This window comes from Eptatretus burgeri, chromosome 5 (assembly GCF_056783735.1).
Source record: "Eptatretus burgeri isolate ZD-2024b chromosome 5, Ebu_testis_v1, whole genome shotgun sequence".
Lineage (NCBI taxonomy): Eukaryota > Metazoa > Chordata > Myxini > Myxiniformes > Myxinidae > Eptatretus > Eptatretus burgeri.
The window spans coordinates 1,813,691-1,832,570 of record NC_140965.1 but is presented as its reverse complement, the minus strand read 5'-3'; the positions used below and the strand labels follow the sequence as shown (position 1 = coordinate 1,832,570).

Sequence of the window (18,880 nt, the reverse complement as noted above, 5' to 3'; positions counted from 1 at the left end):
ATTTTCATAAAGAGACACCCTTTGAGTATAAGAAAACCAATGTTGGCAATGGTGAAACTCTTGCGCAACAACACAGTCAGCACTTTTGCGAGCCCCCTCTGATAACAAAATGTTGGCAAAAGCGAAGATGTAGGATGGGGGTAGGGGTAATTCATATTGTCCTAAAATCATAACCACTAAACCTATATACACAAATGACCTCTCATATTAAAGAGGAGTTCGTTACCTATATCACAATTGGTGTATATATAACCTACCTACAATTGACAAGGTTATATGTCAAACAACAAAAGATTTATGCAACTCAGAAATGCTTGACTATCAACAGGGTCAGGAACAACAACATACTTTTACATGCCATGGTTTTAAGGAAGATAAACTTAGAAATGAATTAACACAATATTGTGACATTAAACATCCTCTTCAGAGGAAGAGTCACTCTCTGTAACAACTCTACCAGATGAACCTCTCTGACCAAGGCATATGCATGTCACACAGCAGCCTTTTTGCATGAACATCGTTTCAGACATTTGGATAATTTGCACATGCAAGACACAGTTTTGTCTATGTTTGGCTTGGCTGGCTTAGACATGAGAATTGGGACCAGTTTTCCATTGATAAGGGTTCTGCCAAATGTTGTGGCTGGGGGAAGTGCTCAGTCACTGAGATGTGCACGTCTATACAGAAGCAATTGATACAATGCTCTTAAAACAAGGAAGTAAAACGCATCTTCTGTTGCTGGCAGTGACCTAAGGTCTAATTTTGAAGAGACAAACATATGCTGCCTGAGGGTATCCAAACAGCTGAACCCTGTTTGGCCATACAGAGCAGTCCAGTATACTCTGGCCTCATCAATGACACATTTTGTTGCTGCCATTTCACTATCTCTCCCAAAATCAACAAGGTGGGGAAGGTTTCCTATCAGTCCCAGGGAAACCTGTGCTGTTCTTCTTTTTCACCTTCTGAATGGGTAGCTCACTGTGTCACATCCACTCAACACATATATGCACAGAAGTGTAGCTGCGACATCAAGAGGATCTTTCTGGTACTTCTTGCTCAACACTTCTACCAGCTCATGAATAGGTAGGTATTGATTCTGCCGTTGTATCCAGAGTTCTTGCAATGTGTTCAAGCAGCAGAAGTGATATATACACAGCATAATTATGTCTGTATCTGTTGCATGCACAACAGCTCGATGGTGATTAAGATATTCCACACAATACGCAAGATGAGCAATAATCCTTGTGTCTGCCTCTTCATGTTCTTCACAAGGTAAATCCAGAACTGAACTTGATGCTGATGTGATGGAAAGAGTGTGACCTTTGTTTTCCATCATACCACCAAGAATGATGATAACTCCATCCGGAATAGCTTCAGGACTCTCACAAAGGGAAGTGCCAATAGTGAGACTCAGAAGCTTGAATGAAAGGACTTCTTCCAGAGGATTGTTGAGAAGGTGGATTGGGGGGGGGGTGGGGGGGTCTAAACGGTCCTTTTGAAGAGACATAGTGAGATTGTGAGATTTGTCCGGATTGAAAGACATGTTCCACGTGTTGGACCAGTTTGTGATTTTATCCAGATCTGCAGTGAGCAAAGAAGCTGCTGATTGCTGGTCTGAGAGATGACCGATGGTACGGCAGAGGGTGGAGTCATCAGCAAAGAGATATAGTGGATTTTCCAGAGAGTTCATTTTTCGGAGAGATCATTGATGAAAACCAGAAAAAGAACAGGGCCCAGAACGCTACCTTGAGGAACTCCAGCCTGGACAGGAAGAGGGGATGAAAGAAACACCATTTATGGCCACACGTTGACTGCGACAGGAGAGGAAGTCTGCGAGCCATGAGTGGAGGTGACCTTGGATACCATAGCAAGAGAGTTTGGTGAGCAGGGTAGGGTGCCAGACTGTATCAAAAGCACGTGATATGTCCAGGAATACGGCTCGGATTTCCTGTCTGGCATTGAGTACTTCCATTCATTGTTGGGCGAGCAGAAGCAGGATATCCATGGTAGAGTGACCTGGTCTGAAACCAAATTGATGATCAGAAATCAAGCCATTGCAGAAGAGGAAGGATTTAATGTCTGAAGCGATGATGGATTCCATCACCTTGCTGATGATTGGGAGAAGGCTGTTTGGTCTGTAGTTGCAGGGATCTGTTTTTGCACCTTTTTGCAGGGCAGTGATGTTTGCTGATTTCCAAGCAGATGGCAGATGACCTTGAGCAAATGAGAGGGTGAATGGAACAGAGAAGGTGAGCAAGAGCAGAAGAGCAGGCTTTGAGGACACGTGGGCTGATGCCGTCTGGACCGGTTGCAGAATCTGAGTCGTGGTTTGACAGCAAGCTCTCCACCTTGTCAGGAGAAAAGGACACAGAGTCCACGGACAGTTGGGTGCGACTGGGTAAGGTGGGTAGAGAAAGTGATCTGTTTTGGACACAAGATTTAGCTGCAAACACCGAGTTTCGGCATTCAGCTTTTTCACGTAGGGTATCAGCAGTGCGGCCATTTGAGGTAAGGGAGGGGATGGATGCGGAACATACACCAAAAACAGATTTGATTAGACGCCACCAGGATTTTGAGGAGGGAGAGAGGTTTGAGAGTTCAGACTTGAGATGAGAAAGATGTTGTTTTCTGGCTCTCCTGAGGGTAGATACACACTTGTTCCGAGCTTTATAGAAGGAACTGAGATTGCCCTCAGTTGGGTTTGCTTTCCATGAGGCAAAGGCATGTTGTTTCAGGACAACTGCCTCACCACAAGCTTCAGTGAACCAAGGGTGGGAGGAAGGGGAGGACAACTGAAGATGAGAGGGGATAAATCTGTGCATGAGCGAGATCTTTGAAAGAATTTCTTTGAAAGTTTCTTTGAAAGAATTCCCAGGATGAGTTGATGTTGGAGAAAGTAGCAATAGGAGACCAGTCTATAAGTTTGATGGCTGCTTGGAGACCCTGCCAGTCAGCTTGAGTGAAATGCCAGGCTCGACGGCGGTGAGGTGGTTCTCTGATAACAGCCAGAGAGATGTCCACTTTGACAAGGACGTGGTCAGAAGAACCGATTGGAGCAAAGGAAGAGCGGCAGATATTGTCAGGGAAATTTGTCAAAATCAGATCCAGAAGAGATGCGGTACCTTTGGTTGAGATCCGGGTCGGGAAGTTGACCGATTGAGTCAGTCCCAATGAGTCGCAGAAGCTTTTGCTGAGGTGCCATGACAGGTGAGAGAGGTACCCACACCGAGCCAACTGGAATGATGACAATTGAAGTCGCCACATATGAGGTGGAGAGAGTTTGGATGAGAAGATAGAAGTTGGTCCATGTTTTCGGATAGTGAGGTGTAGATGGAGTCATCACTGTTAGGTGGACGGTACAGGACACATATAAACATGAGGTGGGAGTGGAGGGGAAACCGTAGCCAGAGCTATTCCTGGGGGTGTGGGGGAGTGAGGCCAGTGCATGGAGAGTGAGGAATAGAGTCTTTGATGAAGAGAGCAACTCCTCCACCAGGACGAGGCTCAGGTATGTCATACCGGAGGAGGGAGTAACCAGGGAGAGATACTTGGGAGTCAGACACGTCTTGGGGGAGGAAAGTTTCTGTTAGGCAGATTATGTCTGGCTTGTCAGTGGCAATCTATATGGAAAGATCTGAAAGGTTTGAGCGAAGGCCCTGGATATTTGAGGTCCACACTTTTAATGAAGAGGGAGGGAAGCAGGCTTTGGATGCAGGGGGTGGGGGGAGTGAGAGGGGGGGGTAGGACAGGGGAGGAGGGGGGAGGTAAGGAGGGTTGTTGAAAGAGTGTGGGGGATTGCAGAATAGCTCGGAGAGGGGGCCGGATTAGGAGGAGAAAAGGCTCTGTGGTGCTGGGGGAGAGGGAGGCCAAGAGAGGATGAAGAAGGCAGTTGAGGATGTGAGGAGGTGGCATGAAGAGATGGAGGTGAGAGGGCAGTGGAAGGAGGCAGCTTTGTGGATGAGAGGAGGGGCAACTTTGAGAAGGATGAGTGAGGGGGATGAATGGTGGGAGAAAGGTGAGGGGGGAGTTTTTGAGAGAGGTGAGAGGGAGGCATGTAGGCAGAAGAGTGGGACGGTTGCGTTGAGAGTGAGGGGTGAAAGGGGTGAGTTGGCACTGGAGTTGGAAAAAAAGAATGGTTGATGGAAAGCGAACATTCATAGCAAACTGGGGTTTTTAAAAGTTTTAGGTCAGAGGTGCGATTAAACACTTTTCTTGATGGATGCAATAAAGGCGAATTCAGAGAATGGAGAGAAAAAACGATGTAACAGTTGGATTTTTTAGGCAAGGTATGAAGGAAAGGTTGAATTGCAGAATTGAATAGCAGAAGAGTAGTGCATTATGATACAGTAAAGAGTACCACATGTGTGAAAGAGGAAGATGAAGCATTATAAGAGATCGTTTTTGTTATTATTATTAATGTTTGAGAGAGTTTTCAACAGATTAGGTAATGGAAGTGTTGTAGAAAAAATAGAGGAAGAAGAAGGAGAAGAAGAAGGAGATGAAGAAGAAGAAGAAGAGGAAGAAGAATCGAGAGTCGTGAGTGAGGAAGGAGAAAGGTGGTGTTTTTTTAAGTTAAGATAAGAAATAGTGATTAGTTGGGAGGGATAGAAAGTTAGGAAAGAGGGGAAGATAGAAATTGAAGGTAATGGGGAGAAAAAACAAAACACGATCGCACACCGAGGGGAACCGGTAGGCCTCAAGCACCTGGTAAGACAAGGTCGACAAAATCTCACAAAATAGCACGATTTTTGAAACAAAACCGAACTAGAAACACACAGTAACAGGTAAGTGAGAAAATAAACAGTTAAAACGGGACAGATAACGACCGGAACCTTAACTTTGAGATCGTCAGCAGAGAGCCCTGAAGGAGACCTGTCCACGCTCCAAACCCGGAATTGGAAGTCAAGTTTTCTTGACTTCCTTGGAGTTTTCTTAGTATACATGCAAAGTTTCAGGCTGCTAAGTTTTATAGTTTTGGAGTTATGGAGGACACACACTGACACACACTGACACACACACCCTTTCATGAGTAAAGATTGCATTTCTTTCCTTCCCATCCCAAACCACGATCGTCTCCTCACAATCACCTTCCACTGGTTCTTTCTCTTTGGTTGCAGAAAATAAACCCGTTGGATTCAAAAAAGCTTTCAGGTTCTCGTGTCTCTCCTCACGAACTGCGAGTGCATAACCCGCCATAATTTGGAGCATCTCCACAGGAGTTAAAACTGTTTGGCACATCGTGGGATTTTAACCTCCTGCCACAACGACCTCATTGCAAGTTGAGCCGTTGAAGCTACAACATGCTGTGTATGTCAAAAACTTAGATAATTTGGGCATTCACTGTGTGAAGATATGTTGCGAAAACAATTACTGTTGCTTGATTTTACCCTCGCCGAAGGATTCGGAGAGGGTACTGCATTTGGTTCCGTTTGTTAATTGCAAAATCGAAGATTTTTCAAGGATATTTATTCATCGATTTTGTTATTCTGTCTGTCTGTCTGTCGCCTACAGGCCAGAATTTCACGAAACTTCATCACATGGTAGAGTTTGGCATAAGCAAGAATCCTATTGTTTTTGAGGTCAAAAGGTCAACATCTTACATGAGATTTCTAAAATCCTCAATTTTAATCTGATTTGACTTGAAATTTGAAGAGGATCTACATTTCACGTCACTGAATTAAAGTAACCATTATTTTTTTCAGTCAACATGGACCAAAAGGTCAACATTGGCCAAAGGTCAACAACTAAGGTGGTATTTCTAAAATCCTCAATTTTCATCGAATCCACTTGAAATTTGAAGAGGATTTATATTTCAGGTCGCTGAATTCAACCACCAATTGTTTTGGAGGTCCACAAAGTCCAAAAGGTCAACATTGGCCAGAATTCTAAAATTGTCAATTTTCTTCTGATTCATTTGAGATTTGAGGTTTGGTCATTTCATTCAACCAGCAATTATTTTTGAGGTAGAATTTGTTTTTTGGATTTTGCAAGTGTCATGCTCTGCATGACGACTTCTTCTTTGTCTGTTTGTCTGCACAGAACTTTTGTGTTTTTCTCCACAACCACTTATTGGATTGAGATGAAATTTTCAACATTGGTGCGACTACTCATGCAGAATGTTATAATGATAATTATGATGCCATAGGTCACGTGGTGTGGCAGCCATATTGGAACAAGGACAAATGTGTCCAAGCGCCGCGTCCTAAAGGCAATAACAACTTCCGATATTGTCACGTGCCTTGATGGAGCAATAGCGAGACCCGTCATGGAGGCTCCTGTTCATGACGAGAAAATCGTGTATTTACGAAATTACAACACATTAAATGGAATAATCTTTAAATAGTAACGTGAGCTTTTCGAAACTTTAAAGCAAATGTCCGAATATATTTAAAAGTTCATGATAGACGCTCTCAAAAGGCATCCTCAATGCGAGGATGTGTGCAGGTGTTTAGTATTTTAGGAGATCCAGATCCAGTATATAAAAGAATATATATATAAAAAAATGACCGTTTTTACAGCCATTTTTCCCTGCTGTGCAGGGGTTGGGCTTTTTCTTGAGGCAATGTTTTTTTATGGCCGGATGCCCTTCCTGACGCCAACCCTGGTCGCCTCTTATGACACACAGGGATATGGTACACCTATTCTTACCGGGGCATACACCGGGACCAGTACACTGGTACTCATTTCGCCGACCTCGGAAGGATGACAGGCTGAGTCAACCCCCTGGTGTTAATTCAGCAGCCAACGGGGCTTGAACTCAGGACCCTGGGATCCCAAGCCACCACCCTAACCACTAAGCCAACACCAGGCTATCCAGTATATAAAAGAACTGCGTCCTAAAGGTTTTGTCTTCACCAGAAGAAGAACAAGAACAAGAACAAGAAGAAGAAGAACAAGAACAAAGCGGAGCTCTCTTAGCGCCACGTTCGCTACGCGAGACGCAGCTAAAAACAAAAAAAATTTGGACCTCTGTGTCTATGAAACCGCACCAAGAAAAAAATTGTAACGGCATGTAGCAAGTACTCCTAATGTGGAATGAGTGCGATTTTTCTGTGATGTCACAGGTGCACTTGTTATGACGTCATCGTTGCAGATGTAGAATGCCACATCCGATCAGTATGAAAATTTTTGAGGGTCATCTAGGGATAAAATTGTCCACAGAAAAAAATGTTTGACATTGGTCATGTGATTCTACAGCCATATTGTTTAAAATATATATATATATATATATATGTATATATGTATGTATGTATGTATGTATGTATGTATGTATGTATGTATGTATGTATATATATATATATATATATATATATATATATATATATATATATATATATATACATACATTCAAAAATCTTGTTCTCTGAAGTGGCAAAACAGATTGAGGAAAAAAACTTTACTCGTATGATCGGCTGTCCATGCGGAACAAAAGGTTCACAAATAAGATGTCATTGGTCACATGGTTTGGCAGCCATATCGGATTTACCCTAAAATCTATAAAAAAAATCTTCTTCAGAACGGCTGGACAAATTGAGGGGAAATTTCACACAAGTGTTCCCCAAGCCATAGATGTACAAGTGGCACAAAGCAAGTACTCCTCATGGCCAATGAGTGCGGTATTTTTATGACGTCATAGGTGCCTTCATGACGACATCATTGCATATGTATAACGCTACATCCAACCAGTATAAAAATTTTTGAGGGTCATCTGGGATAAAATGATCCACACCAAAAAAAATTTGATGTCATCGGTCATGAGATTCGGCAGCCATATTGTTTAAAAAAACAAAACAACCACCTTCAAAAATCTTCTCTGAAATGTCTGAAAATATCAAGGCAAAACTTTAAACATGTGACCACCTATCCATGAGGAACAAAAGAATCACACATATGATGTCATAGGCCACATGGTTTGGCAGCTATATTGGATTTACCCTCAAACCTATAAAAATGCACCACTCAAAAAGAAGTCCTGGTGAGGGTTTGCAATCTCCGATTGCTCCTTTTCTTGTTTGGCTTGAGATGATAATTTAGCATCCATTCAAGTAAACACGATGCAATATTGCACTCAGATTAATTATGTTAATTATTTATCATCAAAAAGATATTCAGGAATGAGAAAACAGGCATGGCCTCACCCCTTTTCATCTGTTTGAAATCACTTCTTCTTTCAGATGTTTGGGTAACATGATTACAATGAACAGTTCACAAATTATATTTCTTCCACCCATTTAACTACACGATGAAGTTGTGCTGCTCCTGTGCAGAGAGAGAACCTTGAAAATGGCATCAAGTAGAAGTATTCAAGAAAAGGTTTATTGAGTAAATTTGTGCAAGTACCAGATACAGAGCAATGGCAAAACGGATAAAATTTGCAGACCCTGTGACCTCTGGTGATTATTCCTGTTTGAAGTTTTATGTTGGTAGACATGTTATTGGATGATATTTGTGAGGTAATTAGGTTTCTTCAGATTTCGATTATTTTATTACTATTATTTTTATTTTTCTGTTTTGGGATGTATGTTGGGGCTCGTGGAAGAGCTTGTACCGTGAATGGAGAAGGATGTAATGGCCAAAAACAGAATGCAAAACACACTTCCATGGGGTGGACAAAATGGACACAGTGTACTGCAGTTAGAGCAGAGGGTGGTGGGCTCTTGACAGAGGTGTCTGAAGTGAAGGCCCACTGGGTTGGTAACTTTGAGCGGTTGCGCCAGGCAGACCCACCAACTGTTGAGTTGGATGTCAAGGGTGTTACTATCCCTATTGCTGACCCTCCAATCAATTGATACACCTTCGTTTGTGGAAACACAGTCAAAGGTGAAACGGTTGAAATGGGGGTAAAGCTCCTGGGATCTTTGGCATCCATGCTGAACTTCTCAAGGCTGGTGGAAATGCTGTACTCATGTCTTTACATGCAGTTCTGTGCTCTGCTTGGAATACAGGCATTATCCCAAATGGCTGGAAGAGGGGCTTCATTGTCCCGCTCTGGAAAGGGAAAAGTGATCGCTATGACTACAATAACTACCATGGGTGATGCTGCTCTCAATGCCAGGCAAGGTCTTTGTTTGGATGATTATTGACAGGGTTCGCCACCATCTGCTTGAGCACCAGCACCCAAAGCAATCAGGCTTTACAGCAAAGAGGTCAATGATCTATCATATCCTTGCTCTTCAGGATCTCACTGAACAATGATGTGTTTTGGCAAGGGTGCTTGCAGCCTATGATGATCTCTGCAAAGCATTTGATTCAGTCAATCGGGATGCTCTCTGGAGGATTATTGGTCTTCGTGGGGTGCCACCAAAACTGATCGATCTGATGTCTGAACTATACTCTGTTACTGAGAGTGCTGTGAGATGTGGTGGTACCATCTCTGACCTTTTTCCAGTTGTTACTGGAGTTGGTCAGCAGTGTGTACTGGCCCCCACACTTTTCAGCACTTGTGTGGACTATATTCTGGGGGGAATGACAGAGAGGTCAAGCTACAGTGCATCGTTTGAGAATGTCAAAATCTCTGACCCTAATTTTGCAGATGATGCAGTCATCTTTGTGGAGACTGGATATCCTTTTTGTGGCCTCCAAGGTGCTGAATGAGGAGTCAGAGCCGCTGGCATTACAAGCTTCCTGGTTCAAAACTAAGATCCAGGCTTCCATGACATATTGGGTGCTACCATCTTGTCTGTACTTGTTTGTGATGAGGATGTTGAGGTCACTGACAGCTTCACTTACCTTGGCAGTGATATTCATGTCTCCGCTGGCTCTGAGCCAGAGGTCAATAGACATCTGGGTTGGGTCTGGGGAGTCATGGATTCACTGGATCATGGGGTGTGGAGCTGTCGGTACCTGTGTTGGAGGATGAAAATCCAAGTCTTCAGGTCCTTGGTGCTTCCAGTCTTGCTCAACAGATGTGAGATTATGACTCTGACCAGGGATCTGAGACAGAGACTTAACTCCTTTGGTACCAGGTCTCTTCAGAGAATCCTTGGCTATTGCTGGTCAGACTTTGTGTCCAACAAGCGGTTGCTGCGAGAGACTCAAATGAGATTTGTTACCCGTGTCATCCGTGAGCATCAGCTGCAGCTATATAGACATGTAGCTCATTTTCCTGACGCTGATCCTGCTCATCAGATTCTCTTAGCGAGGGATCCTCATGAGTGGAGGAGGCCAATGGGCCAACCACATGCCTCATGGTTTCAGCAAGTTGATCAGCATCTAAAGGAGATAGGGATGGGCCAGGCATCTGCCTGGGGGATGGCCAGAGAACCCCTCGAGTGCTGGCGAAAAGTGGACGCAGCAACACGCTGCTCCGTTACATGCTCCCATACCTGACCAGACCTGACCTGACCAGTCCTATCGAATGCCTTCTCCAAATTCTGAAATCTACAAATATAAAGTACAGTTGTTTCTTCATCCCCAGACATTTTTTCCTGTAATTGTCTAATTATAAAAAATACCCTCTTTCGTGCCTCTTCCTGGCATGAAACATTTAATGTATATTAACATTCTCTCTTCTCAATTTATCCATGACTCCCTCTTTCACTTTCATTCCATGGTCCATTAATGAATATATCATCACATGGACGTGGTAGAAACCGTTAATGAATATATTGTTGTGATTTTGGCATATGCCTGAGGGATGGCCAGACGGAGGCAACTGAAGTACTGGCACAAAGTGGACGCAGTGACATGCTGCTCCGGCACATGCTCCCCATACCTGACCTGAAAGTCGATTCCACGGGTTGGAGGAAAAGAGGAATAAATGAGTGGTGGTGAGCAGTGATCCTGGATTTAGGTAGTTTAATCAGAATGGTTGATGGTGTACCATGTGATCCCTGCAGAAACTTGGCCGAGGCGGGGGGGGGGGGGACACAGAAGAGCAGAGGGTGCAAGACCAGAAAGGAGGTGGGAGAAGACTGAGACCACTGACCTATCTGTGATGGCAAAGTGATAGACCCATGGTGAGTGTGGTATTTGTCAGGATTGAAAGACATATTCCAAGTGTTTGACGAGCTTGTGATTTTGTCAAAGTCTGAAGAGAGGAAAGAGGCTGCTGCCTACCTGTCTGAAGGATGAGGGATGTCACAGCAAAGGGTAGAATGACCAGCAAAGAGATATTCTCCTGGGGTACTAGATACATTTTGCTTTTGTTTCCCTCGTTCAGGATAGAATATCTTTGGGTTATTTTGAAACATCTGGTTTTGTTTTGTCCCATTGTTGACTTTGTCACAGTTTTTTTTTGAATCTTCCTTGCTATCACTCTTGATATTTATTTTGTTTTCAACACCCATTAACTCCAGGTCTTTATCTCTGTTTGCATTTTTGTTTTTCTATTTTTTGGATTCTCTTATTTACCATTGTGCTTCGGTGTCCTCTCATTAATTGTTGTATTTGTCCTGTTTCTTCTCTCTGTGTCTCTCATCTCTTTTCCATGGCAGTGTTTGGTTTCTGTTCATGGGGCCTGGTATACTCTTCTTGTTGCATCGTTTACTTTTTTCTTGAATGAGCAGTGCCACCGCAAAGCACACAGTATTGATTTCTTTCAAGTAGATGGTTTTGATATATTATCCCTGTGTCTCGTAAGAGGTGACCAGGGTTGCGTCAGGAAGGGCATCCAGCGTAAAACGTGCCAAATCACTATGCGGATCATGCGGATGATCCGCTGTGGCGACCCCTAACGGGAGCAGCCGAAAGAAGAAGAAGAAGATGGTTTTGATATAATTTTACCAATTGATTAGTTAGTTCTCCTGGCTCGCATTTTCATCAATTTGTTGTTTTCTATTCGAGAGAGCTGTGGTCATTTTCTGAGTTTTGTCAATCTTATCTCCCCTACTTTGTTGGCCAGGTATTCTTCCAATCTACACTCCTGTTTATCATCTTCATCTTCCTCCTCTCCTCCATTCCGTTAGTATCCCTCCTCTTCCTGCTCATCATCACCTATCATTCCCATTTTAATCCCCTCCGTCTGGGTTGGTGTCACTTGGTCCATGTCTGTGGGCCAGGGCCACCCCCTCCCCGGAGTGAGCATGTATCTGCTGCCTCTGTCACACTTCATCTCCGCAGCTCGGCTCATGGTGTTATGTCGTGTTGTGAGCTCCGGCTTATACAATGGACAAACCAACACATTATCTGGGCTTTGAATGTGGGATCAGATCATATGATACGCAACATGATTCTCATGGGCATGCAAAACAGGTCATACTTGAAATTCCCTGAGAATCCATAGATACATCAATAAGTTCAAACGTTAACTTATTGTTTGGTAAAGCACAAACTGAAAGACAAAATCAATATTGAAAAATAAAGATGACAAAACCCTGATGTACAAAAATGCCTACTCACTTTCCAATAAGTAAGCTGGCTGTTCTTGCAACGGTGAGAGTCCGATTTCCCATCCCTCCAAAAACCATTTCGAGTTCTGTTACCCGGCTAGTCTCAAGGCCGAACCTTGCCCGCATTGCAGCATTCACTACAGCCATATCGTCCTCTCTGCGCTGTCCTTGTTTGAATGCCATCATAAACTCCAACTGGGACAACACAGGAACAGGTTATCTGCAGGTGAATATCTCGATAATTAATGCCCTTGTCAAATATTTGCATCATAATGGTAAAGCGCGTTAAAAACGGGATAAACTGGAAAATAGAATTTGACGTGATTGCATCCATGGATGCGTTTCTACCAATGTTAGATGTCAACCTACTGTAACAATTGATCTCAATTAAAGCTCACAGGAAAAATAAAAAAGACAGATGAGAGGGCACGAGGCAGAAAAGTAGAAGAGAGACAACATCAGATACTTCCATCTAACTTGAGTTATGGTCTGCAGAATGATTTTCAATTGAAGGATGCGAACAATTTTTTCACGAATACCACGGGAACTCCAAGAAAGTGCATGAATGAAAATTGGGTGTTTTGGATCAATTTAAACACCCTTTTGAAGATCATCAACAGCCTTGTTTAATTATCCTTTATCAAGGTGTCATACTTGGTCAGCCCCCGAGTTAGCTTGCTGGGGTCTTAATTTGCCATTTTGTTCAGCCTGCTCAACAATGCCTTGAGGTAGAACAGGACGCAATGGTTTCTTAACAATGAAGCACTCACAATTTTTTTTTCTTCACTTTCCTCACTCATATCTTCGAATGCCTGATCATCATTCCTACGAATCGCTGTATGCATCACTTTTGTTAGTGCTATAATATTCAAATTAAGCGTTTGGAATAATTTTATGCATTGTGTGATGTAATTTTCCAGGATCTATTCTCACGGACTAATTAAAGTATATAATCGAAATATAATTCCAGTTTTGAGGATCAGATCATGTGGACTAAATAAATGTCGAAATCTGGAGTGAAATCTGAAAATATGAAGAAATCGGCAGTTTTTATTTTTGCGGGTGTGTCCCATTATCAATGAGCTTGCTATCGCTTGTCAAGCCAGCCTTTCCTTATTAACTAAAAACTTTTTTTACTGTTCTGACAATTATATTGAGTCAAGGAATGTGCAGAAAGTGGAACTTCATTGAGCACAACAAAAATAATTAACCAGGAGCTGCTTTTGCAAGCCATGGTGATGTAGTCCACAAGGGTCCTTTTTTCGCTATTACGTATGCAGTTTGCTTTTTTAACCTTTTTGTGCAATCTGTTTTCATTATCAAATATTAATATAAAATCCATGAATAAAAAAACCTATAATTAAAAAAAAAATAACTTCTAACATCAAAACGAACTCCGCCATGTTGGTTCTACCAAGCAAGGCATTGACTGACATTTTGTGTACTCTCTGTGGGAATTGAATTTTGCTAATTTTTCACTTGAATTGTACATGTAAAGAACTATATTTAAAGGTAATCGTTTGTTGTTCTCCTTTTTGTGTACTTTATCCATGCAGAACTTCATACAGAACTGAAACGGAACATGTAAACATGGAAGAGGCTGCAGCGTATTGGTCACAAGGGTTGCTCATTCAGGACCATTACCTGATACTGTATACATGTGTTATGTATGTATATACAGTCATGCGCCACTTAAGGCCCTGTCACACCTTGATGATTTAGCCAACGTATGCCTGACGTATGCAAAATTGGGCTAAAACGCCGGCACACGTCGAATACGTTATGGGTATGTTTGTATACGTTAAGAGCACGCTGGCATACGTCGTAGTACGCTGGCATATGTCGTAGAACGCTGGCAAACATCGTAGTTCGCCGAGCTGTTCGACAAATTTTCCATGCTTGAAATTTCCCAACGTATCCCAGCATATGACTCACACGTTCCGCATTACGCTGGCCATAAGTTGTAGGCACGTTACGCGATCGTTGACACACGTTACTTGTAAGTTACTCATAAGTCGAAACACGTCGAGGTAATGTTTAGCCTACCCAAAACTTATTTCTAACCTATGAGTAACGTGTTGAAGGCACGTTATGCGATCATCGACACAAGTTACTTGTACGTTACTCATAAGTCGAAACACGTCAATGTAATGGTTAGCGTCAGTGTTCCAGACTCCCTGGTTATTTATTTATTTATTTTTATTCGGTATGACGGTGATTTAAACACTTCGATTTCTAGTGCGGCTGTAATATAATATAATTAATAGGCTGCCGCTCAACGATTTAAATCATAACCTCACTAAAATCGAAGTGTCAACATCACCGTAATACCGAAGAAACCCCCCCCTCCCCCCCCCCCAAAAATAAACCAGGGAGTCTGGAACACTAATGCTAACCATTACATTGATGTGTTTCGACTTATGAGTAACGTACAAGCAACGTGTGTTGACGTGTGTCAATGATCGTGCAGCGTGCCTACAACTTATGCCAGCGTATGCGGAATGTGTGTCATACGTCGAGAAATTTTCAACATGCTGAAAATTTCTCGACATACTCGGCATACGACGACGTATGCCAGCTTACTACGACGTATGCCAGCGTGCTATTAATGTATACAAAACTTACCCATAACGTATTTGACGTGTGCCAGCTTGATTCAGCAAATTTTTCATACGTCGGCATACGCTGGCTAAAACGTCAAGGTGTGACAGCGGCTTCTCACTTTGATGCCTAGTGCGGTTAAGATTTGAATCGTCGAGCCGCAGCCTATGAATAGCCTTCACCACGTGATCGTCGGCGATACGCTGCCGCGCGCTATGCATAAGTTAGACTATCGTTGGGTATAGGTTGTGAACGCCAACAACACGCTCAGCATTCCTTGGTATAAGTTATCTATATGTGATTAAAACGTTCCATTTACGTTACTAATACGTTATGCATACGTCCAACACGTTATTATACGCCCAAAAATAAAAAAAAACATCAATAGTTCAGCGTACGCCAGCGTTTTAGATCAATTTTGATACGTTGCCATATGCTGGCTGAAACGTCAAGGTGTGACAGCGGCTTTAACGACGTTCCGGGCAACGACGGATCGCATATACGACGGATCTGCCAGTTCTGAAAAAAAAAAGAAAAAAAAATGAAAAAAAAATGTAACTGAAAAATTCCTATCGCCGAGTGATGTCGCCTCATATAAAAATAGCACATACAATTATGTACACTGTTCAGTACATAATACCTCAGAATGATAATAAACAACGACAGTGTGGCCCTGTTATAATGCGATCGTTTAGGTCCATAAAATGTCATCGCGAAAAAAACAGGGTTGTGCTAAATCGGGATTCAAGGAAATCGGCTTTCAAACTGAACCAATGTTTGCACGTTTACCTTCTAGCAAGTAAATTACCTTTGTATTGAAGAATTCCGCGAATAAATTGTCATTTTTTGTCGACATTAAAACACGAATTTATTTTAGGTGAAGCTTTTTTTGTTGTCAAAACAATCGCACTGTTCCGAAAATATATCACACAATTGACAGGAGCTCGTTTCTTCATTTGTAAATTATAACATCGACACAATGATTACGTAGTTATAAAATCCAAACGCCATTTATTCACCTTTCTATAATCGATGCGAGAGGAGATTGTAAGCTGCTGCTAACAACACCGATGGCCTCACGAACAGCACTAAGGTAAATCTAACGTGTCTTCCCTCTCTCTTGGATGTGTGTTACAATTGCCGAAAGTATTCAGTACAGTAACATCAGGGCCGGACTTACCATGTGGGGGGCGGTGGGTACAATGATTGTGGGGGGCCCCCAAATTTTGAGATTAATCAACAACTTAAATTATAACTGCTTTTTCATCAACAACTGAACTTGTATCTATAGATTTGGCAGATCCTGATCGGGAATGATTTGGCATACATGTTCACAAATTACAATTAAATCTAACAATATGACAAGATGGACGGATTGTTATTGATATGGCTGGTGACTTATCTATGAGCTCATTCTAAAATCAAATCACAAAAATGCTGTTGCTGCAAGAGTAAGAGATAGAGATGGACCAATATAAGAAAATAACAAACGACGCGCTATCATTAATCATGCTACGAACTTTGACTAAAAATCTTCTAACTTCTAAAAACCCTCTGGGCAAGAGAAATCCGAAATGGTGATTAATAGCCGACATCCAGCGAGTGCAAATATACGGCAGTGTCATCCACATCAATGAACATACACACGGTGCCTTAATCAATGGACAAACTTCCTGTGCGACTTCGCGGCAGCGAACTCGGATATGATACTGTCAACCTCCATGGAATTGAGCACATCGGATTCGGTTGAAATGATGGTCAGATTGACCAGTCTCTGCTGCCCCATCGTGGAGCGAAGATGGTTCTTGATAAGCTTGAGTTTCGAAAACGAGCGTTCCCCGGAGCAGTTCGACACAATCAGTGAGAGGTAAATCCGAAGCAGCACTTCCACGTTTGGGAAAGTATCGGTGAGTTTTCGCTCGATGAGAAAACTGTACATCTCGAGTTCAGTACGGCCCGAGTCTGGCTCTGACTCCTTAATCATGGCTTGAAACTGAATCATTTCTTCTGTGAGGTCAGGTGATAGATCTTCCCGATACAGCTCGACGAGCTTCGAGCATGACTCTCGAATCTGCTCCACTTCGAGTTGAACAAGAGCACGCAGGAATCCAAATCTGTCGCTCATCTCGCTGTAAGCGTTTGTACGCTTTTCCAACTGCGACAGCAGTAGGTTGATCACTGTAACGTATCCACTGATGCGAAACGACTCCTTGGCGTCCAGTTCTACTTCTGGAGTGTGTCCGTAGTCCAAGGGAGCGAGGCGGACATTACGGTTTCGTCTACGCGATTCGCGAGTGAATTCCTCCGTACCTGAGCGCTCCACTCCGTCAACAACGAATGTATCAAACTGATCGCGTAATGACTGCACGAAGCTCGCCAGTGACTTGAGGAGCTGCACAGCTGTGTTGAGATCGGTAGCTTGCGACTGAAGGGTTTTACTCGTACGATCAAATCTACCAAGGACAGTAGACCAGAAACCAGCATAGAACCCTATCTCGAGCGTGCACATCGTTTGGTGAAGTGTCCCGGCGGTGTTTCTCGTTTCACTATTCAGTTGTTCATCGTTTGCGATTTCAGAGGACATCCATGATTTCGCTGTAACCGTCGAGAAGAGCTCGGGTTGCATCAGAATGAGCCAACCAGCGAGTGTCGCTGAGGTGCTTTGGTACTTGCAGACCTTTGGCTTTCAGGACATCAAATAATCTGGCGTAGCACGACGTGGAAGCTGTAAAAAATACATGCACTTGTTCCACGAATTCAAAGAATGCTGCTGCAGGTCTACAGCATCCCATGGCCGACTGACCGACTAAGTTCAGTGAGTGCGTCACGCATGGCACAAATATTGCAAGAGGGTTCTCCTGTTGGATCATTCCCTGCATCCCATTGTATCGGCCACTCATATTAGATGTGTTATCGTAAGATTGCCCTCGGCAGTTAGCGATGTCCAATCCAGTGGCTTTCAAAAAATCCAGTAATGCCGTCACTTGCTGGAGTCCAGTGTGTCCTGTGTTGCTCAGAAAGGTCATGAAACACTCCACTGGAGCCTCGTTCTGAATGTATCGTAGAATAACTGTGAGCTGGTCGATGTGGCTTATGTCAGGAGTAGAATCGACTGACACAGAGAAGTATTTTACCTCTTTCACACGAGCGACGATGTTATCCAGAACAGATTTTCTGATCATGGAGACTAACTCTTCACATGTCATAGATGATAAGTAGTTGGTGTAGCCACTACCTTGGTTGGCATATTTCTGAATGGGCTGCGCCAAAAATGGATCGTATTCCGCAAGTAATTCCATTAAACCAAGGTAGTTACCATTCGTCCGTGACCCAACAATTTCATCCAATCCACGGAATGCCAGACCACGCTCAGCGAGAAACGATATCACGCTCACACTTCGTTTCAGCACCTCCCTCCAATAGGACGCAATCTCACTCACCTGTTTGACGAGTTCAATGTCCGCACGACCTGCGGATGTTGCTCTGTCTGACAAGCGGATGATATTCACACAATGTACATGCGAACGCTCATGCACCTCGATAGAACGACTGGCATGCTTCCAATCATTGAATCCTTCCCCGCCCAGGGCAGTAGCGCCTCCAAAGAGCATGCAAGCGATGCAGTACAGTTTTCCGGTTGATGTGGAGAAGCAAAGCCAGGACCTTTTCACGGACTCTCCGTTTTGTAGTCTACGGTAAAAAAGATTCTTGGAGCAGCAGCGTTTCCTACCTTCAACAAACTGTATGGATGAATCAAAGGGACCAGTCGAATTCTAGAGGGGCTCCAAATCTCGTGATGACCAGAAGTCGATCATCTCTGACGACGGTCGCTCAGGAAGCCAACATCCAATGTCATTGGCAAAGCCAGGTCCATGATCAGTCAGTATACTGTATCTCTCACTTCTTCATCTGATACATGTTCTTCATCGGTGGAACCTTCTGAGATGTTG

The 18,880-nt window shown here is 43.2% G+C and overlaps 1 protein-coding gene across 5 annotated transcripts in view; it reads right to left on the bottom strand.

Annotated features, from left to right (window-relative positions):
* The window catches only part of LOC147025695 (xanthine dehydrogenase/oxidase-like), a 400,539-nt gene that overhangs the window by 234,578 nt on the left and 147,081 nt on the right, over positions 1-18,880 (bottom strand). For all 5 annotated transcript variants that reach the window (XR_015057977.1, XM_085880369.1, XM_085880370.1 and 2 more), the window contains one exon: positions 12,340-12,524. Coding sequence is in view for 4 of the 5 variants with exons in the window: in XM_085880369.1 (XP_085736495.1) it covers positions 12,340-12,524 (185 nt within the window). In the remaining variant the exon portion in view is untranslated. The remainder of the gene's footprint in view (positions 1-12,339; positions 12,525-18,880) is intronic.